Source organism: Photinus pyralis, unplaced genomic scaffold (assembly GCF_008802855.1).
Source record: "Photinus pyralis isolate 1611_PpyrPB1 unplaced genomic scaffold, Ppyr1.3 Ppyr1.4_LG6, whole genome shotgun sequence".
In the NCBI taxonomy this organism is placed as follows: domain Eukaryota; kingdom Metazoa; phylum Arthropoda; class Insecta; order Coleoptera; family Lampyridae; genus Photinus; species Photinus pyralis.
Genome location: NW_022170663.1, coordinates 8,395,489 through 8,401,904, shown reverse-complemented (window position 1 = coordinate 8,401,904; position 6,416 = coordinate 8,395,489). Strand labels below are relative to the sequence as shown.

General features: G+C 36.7%; 1 protein-coding gene across 1 annotated transcript; it reads right to left on the bottom strand.

Moving 5' to 3' along the window:
* Positions 1-5,095: 5,095 nt before the first annotated feature.
* On the bottom strand, positions 5,096-6,022 carry LOC116173564. Its single transcript, XM_031491090.1, has one exon. It carries the CDS (start codon positions 6,020-6,022, stop codon positions 5,096-5,098), a length of 927 nt encoding a protein of 308 aa, XP_031346950.1.
* Positions 6,023-6,416: the final 394 nt, after the last annotated feature.

The window sequence follows — 6,416 nt, the reverse complement described above, 5'->3', positions numbered from 1 at the left end:
TTAGGCGCTAATATATTTTTAACGTCAGAGTTTTTTTGTCTTGGCAGTAATTCGAGAATTAAGTAGATAAAAAATCGAGCAAACTATATTTATCTTGCCGAAAAATTGTTCTCGAGTCTATTTTCGTTTTATTTTCTAAAAAGAATTCTAGTGTTAAGTAAGATCGCATCCGGAAACCAGATGTCTCCCAGTAACTTTATTTCTGATTCTCGCACTAGGTGATTGTAGGGACTCCATCTCTTCACATTAAGTGATAACCAACAAATCATATTTAAAATATAACGTCGAAAGTTCGAATTTGGTTATTTAAAAAAATATTGATAAGAGCCAAAATTCGGATGGCCCTTAGTCTCGCCAAAGTGGAATTCGAAACTTTTTCTTGGCAGCGATTAGGATATTAATTTGTTATTATTTGAAACATCACGGGATTGACTTGTTTGGCACGCATTACGATACAAGATTAAAGGGCTCCTGGTTTTACTACGCTCGAGATCATAAATGGCGATGCAAGCAAAGATTAGCTTAACGAGTTAGAGGGAGTCGTTTAATTATCGAGTGGCAAGAGCGAGCATTGATGATGGCTCGTGTTCACTGTCACCCTGTCATTGTTTTTTTGATGAAATGGGTATGTATTTTGGCAGACAGGCGTACTATTGTTACCTATATGTAACTACCTGTTCCAAACCAAACATTGCTAATTAGTAAATAGTAGGTAACTAAGGCTTTGGCGCGAAAGTTGTTTTTGTAGTGGATTCTGGGAATTATTCAGTTTTCGAAATATAGGTAGAAAAAGTGTGTCTGTTTTTTATATTTATATACAAATGCAACAATTTAACTGTGCCAAAAATGTTTGAAAAGAATTGCCAATTGGTTCTGGATCTTCCACTGTACTAAATTACTTGACAGTTATCATTCACATCTATCATTGTGTTACAACACCAAGCTTTGCTTTCTATTAGTCTTTTTGGAAATTCAGAAGAGACAACACATTCTCAAACTCTCACAATACCAAGAAGAAAGGTTACAAAGGTATGTGTTACTTCCCATTGGTCTATTTGTTCTTTGCAGTTTGCAGGTTCAGCGCGTAGCCAAATGGGTTAATCGAAAGTCCTTATCAAAAGACACACGACGTAAATTGTGGCAAATTTGTTAGATCAATTATCAAGTGCTTAAATTTGGAAAGGGTAAAACTTTAAAATGGAATCTGAAGGTCTTTTTCAGAAATCATCTCAAGCTAAAGTTTCAAACCCATCGTAATGTAATTTCCTAATAAGATTATTACCAAAGGAACAATAATAATCATGAAGTGAAGTATCTCTCTGACAGGCTAACTTGGTCTAACTAAGTTCAGTTTTTTTTCGCGAACATGGTAAATGATTTTCATCAGTTAGTACTTTCAGAGGGTTTCCACACTTTGGGTCATCATCTATGAACTTACTATCCTATTTGAACCTCTTATATCTTCTTATGATAAAATTTTGATTCTCGATTCTTCTATTCGTTTATAGAACAAATATAACTTGTTATTGACACCTCTTTTCCAAATGAAACTTAAGACAAACAACAAGTAAAAAATAGAAAAACTGATAGTACTTAAGATTCAAAAATGTCTACTTTTTATATTCATACTTTTGCCTTTCTCCCTACAATATTTGGTGTAGGTAGCACTCTCAAAATGTAGCTTCTTTTGATGTAGGATACATAATTTTCCTTAAAAATAAATGCTTTCTTGTCTTTATTTATGAACTTCATTGACATTCTTCGACCTCATTGCCTTGCATCTTCTGTACTTCACAACCATATTTAATAATGGTGGTATTTCTTTTTCCGCATGCAATCCTATACCTATGCGATCAAAAATTAAATGCTTTCGAGTCACCTTTGGAATTTTTGTTTACTTTACACGAGCGATCAAAAATGAGTTGCTGTCGAGTCGCCTTTGGAAATTCAAGTTAAGTACGATTTAACATGTAAACAAAAATGCCAAAGGCGACTCGATCGCCACATATTTTTGATCGCTCGTTATAATCATCCACTTGAAGGTTGGATGCATCCTTTAGTCACAACATTCATATTCTTTTGCAAAAATGTCAACGTCATCGCTATCCAGTATCCATCCATTACTATTTCATATGAATCTGATTCTTGTTCTCTTTTTTATTTATTTATTTATTTATTTATTTATTTATTTAACCAGAAACCATACAGAATAAAAATTCCAATTACATGGCACTGGGGCTCTGAACAAATATTAGGACTAGGATCTAATTTTATTTATTATTGAATTTCGGGGATCGTGAAAAAAGTCGATATCATTAACTGAGGATAACTTATTTAAAGCGATCAAGATCTTAATAAGTGGGGAAGTTGTGTTGTTAACTACAAAAATAGTATTATTTTGCCTTAGCTTAACAAATGGTACCTTAAGCTTACCTAATTTCTTGAAGTAATTCGGAAGAGTATAACAAGTTGTGTAAAATTTTGAAGACAAAAATTGTGGAGGCAATGTACCGTCGGGTTTCTAACCTCGTTATATCTAAGCCGAAAGTACTATTTAAGTAATTAAGCTGGGTACCGTTAGAGATCAAATGTGGATAATTTTGGGTTGACCTAAAAAACATTACTCGGATGAACTTTTTCTGCACTTTTTCGATCATGTCTGAGTATTTGAGAGTTTGAGGAGACCAGATACATGCAGCATACTCCAGCTTGGATCTAATAAACGCATTATATAAGGTTAGCATTGTCTGTATATTCATGAAATTGAGTGTATGCCTGATAACGAAACCAAGAAGTTTGTAACACTCATTTGTTAGGTATTCAATGTGTAAGTTAAAGTTAAGGTTGGTATTGAAAAACACGCCCAGGTCCTTAACGGAGGTGACTCGTAGTAATACCTTTCCATTCATCTTATAGTCAAAAAGTAAGGGATTTTTCGATCTAGTAAAAGTAAGGACTTTACACTTATTGATATTTAGTTTTAGTTTATTTTTGATACACCACTTAATTACTGAGTTAATGTCCTCTTGAATATTTAAATACTCACTTGGGGATTGGACTTTATTAAAAAGTTTTAGGTCGTCCGCAAATAGTAGTGCTTTCGAGTTTTTTATCACTCGCGGTAAATCATTTATGTATAAGAGAAACAGAAAAGGACCAAGAAGTGTTCCCTGGGGAACGCCTGATGAGGGATAAAATTCGGCTGAATTCACACCATTGAATTTCACTCTTGTTTTACGGAAAGATAAATATGATTTTAAGAATTTGACGGTCGGATTACTTACGCAATTTAAAACAAGTTTACGGAGCAAGACTTGATGGAATACTGTATCAAATGCCTTCGCAAAATCTGTATCAACACAGTCCACCTGGGCTCTCTCATCCAAGGCTCCTGCTGAGAAATGCGTAAACTGCATTAAATTTGTAATCGTTGATCTGTTCCGCGTGAAACCGTGCTGCTGATCTGCAATTATACTGCTGAGATGGGAATAAAGTCTAGTATAGATCACTCTTTCGAAAATTTTCGCTATTGCTGGTATAATTGCAATTGGGCGATAATTCTCAACTAATTTTCGGCTTCCACTTTTGTGAATTGGTGTTATTCTGGTGCATTTCCAAGCTTCAGGGAATGTACATGTTTGCAAAGCTAAATTAAATAGATGTTGTAAGGGGGTTTCCAATAAAGATGCACATCCTTTCACGATGTAGGGTGGGATTCCATCTTCGCCTATAGCCGACCTCGGTTTCAATTTTTTTATTGCTTCCAGTATCTCGGAATCATGTAACTGAGTCAAGTGCAATTTGGATAGCACCAGGTCCGATTCCACGTCATCTTCCGGGTCATCGTTCCTCTCCATAGTGTAGACTGACTCGAAAAAGGATGCAAAGGCGTCCGCAATGCTTCTGGCGTCCGTTAACGAGGTGTCTTTGTACTCAAAAACTCCAGGTAGTTGACTATTCTTCCTCAACGACTTGATGTAGTTCCAGAATTTATTGGAATTCTTCCGCAGATCCATTTCAATTTGATTAATGTACCTCTTATGAGCAATGTGGATCATTCTTTTGAGTTCTTTTCTGGCTTCAATGAAGACTTCCGATGGGCCCTGTAACCGAAACTTATTTTTCTGTTTGATTTTCTTAATAATGTCTATATTAAACCAGCTAGGATACTTATTGGCACTCCTAATTGTAACTTTGGGGACACATTCATCGAAAATGTTCATTACCGTTTGATTAAAGCTAGCTACTGCATCATCTACCGATTTGAAATTCTTCAGGATAAGAGACTCCTTCCAATTAATATCGCGAAGAAGGACGTACATTTTAAGAAAATCTGCTTTTTTGAAATTGAAGTTGGTTAATTTAGTAATTCGCTTAGCTGGTCTATGGACTTTGTAGACTATTTCTAGTGCAGGATGAAGTGGATTAATTTTATCCAGTGAGTCGACAGCAGATTTAATTTCCGCGTTTAAGTTAGTTAAAATTAGGTCAAGGGTTCTATTATTGCAGTTTTTAAGTTTAACCGTATTAATGAGTTTTAAGTTGTACATCGAAGCTATATTTTTAATTACTTTGCATTTAGCACTCGCGTTTTCGAAATTATACGTGGCGTCAACAATTTGTGGTAGGTTAAAATCGCCTGCTATTAACACTTCCGATGAATGCAACATGTTTTCAATTGTTTCTAAACTTTTGGTAAAACTCACGTACTTATCAATACCAGATTTCGGTTGAAAGTAGACAACACCAATAATGTATGAAGTATTATTAATTTTAAGTTTGACCCATATTTCATTTAGATCACTTTGAAATTCCAATTTTTCAGCATTCAAATCGGTCTTGACTGCGATTAAAACTCCGCCTCCCATGGTGCACTTCATTTCTTCGTAATTACGGTCATTGCGAAAGACCGCATATTGATTGTTTAAATACTCAGCGTCATGAAAATTTTCCGTTAACCAGGTCTCAGTCAGTAGAATAATGTCGTAATTTGTAATTGCCAATTTATTTTTGAAAGATTGCGCTTTCGTTCGCATTCCACTTACGTTCTGGTAATAGATTGAGAGCGTTGATCCGTACCTATTTCCTTGCTTGATTAGTGTTGGGGATGGCCTAAAAAATCAATTCTGCTTCTTTCTTGATCGAGTCGTTTTTTGTAGACTGGGCAATCAACACTCCAGGCCGGGTGCTGTACATCCAGTTTCATTTTTAGTTTCTCAACGGCGTTGGCACAGTTACTGCATTTGATTTCCGCGTCCGAAGCTTTACAGCTCGCTAGGTCATGGGCTCCCGCACATTTGGGGCAGGTAGTAGTTTTGCTACAGTCAGTTGCCTTATGTCCGAACCCATTGCATTTGTAGCATCTTCTAGTTGTCACAGCATCATAAATTCTGCAACGGTCCCATCCTATGTTAAGCTTTTGTTCACTTAGAATTTTCCGGTAACTATTACCGTCAACCTCAGCGTAAGCCAAATACCTGTTAGGATTTCTTTTATCTTCCGTTATGTGTACGACGTTTATGTACGCGGCTTCGTCGAGGAATTGATTCTGCGCGAGAATCATTTCCTTCATTTCGGTACTCCCGATCTTGTCATTGAGGCCTACGATTTTAATCTTCGGCATCTTCTGTTTTGGTAAGGAAAGAATGTAGTCGGATCCCAGTTTCCTTTCGGCTTCCTCCTTAAGTTTGGCTGCAGCTTCTTTATTTTTACATTCAACAACAATGGTTCCTCTACGTAGAGTTTTCATTCCGGTAACTTCTCGGGTAATTGGATCGATATTTTCTTTGAGGGTGGTGAAGGTTTGCTTGGACGGTTGGTTCGCGTCCTTGGGCTTAACGATGATAACTGGGTCGTAGGTTTTCTGTTTCAACTTGTCCGCATACGTAAGCTTCACTTCAGATTGAGTTTGGAGAACTTGCGCTAGATCCTTGCTGATGCTGACATTTTGGGTATTTACTTGGTCTAAAGTATCCTTTAATAGCTTCTCGTGGTTCATCAGTTTTTCGTGCTGACTTTCCATAACTCTATCCCTTGCGCTAGATCCTTGCTGATGCTGACATTTTGGGTATTTACCTGGTCTAAAGTATCCTTTAATAGCTTCTCGTGGTTCATCAGTTTCTCGTGCTGACTTTCCATAACTCTATCCCAGTTCATCGTCACTTTGTTGATGTTAGTCAAGATATTCCTGAGGCTGTGTGATTCGTGGATAGCGCAGGGGTCACAGAACCAATTAAAGTTCTTTTTTGAGTTAATAAATTTAACTTCATCGTCACTGACTTTAACGCACTTCGTGTGAAAGTAAGTTTGGCACCAACTAGCACAAAGAATAACTTTATCTGTACGATTAAGATCCACCCGACAAACACCACAGATTGCAGTTGGCATTGCGGCGGCAAGTATGGGTGGTACTCACC

Coding starts and splice junctions, on each gene's coding strand:
- LOC116173564 (XM_031491090.1), bottom strand. CDS start 6,022: ATGGAAAGTCAGCACGAAAAACTGATGAACCACGAGAAGCTATTAAAG.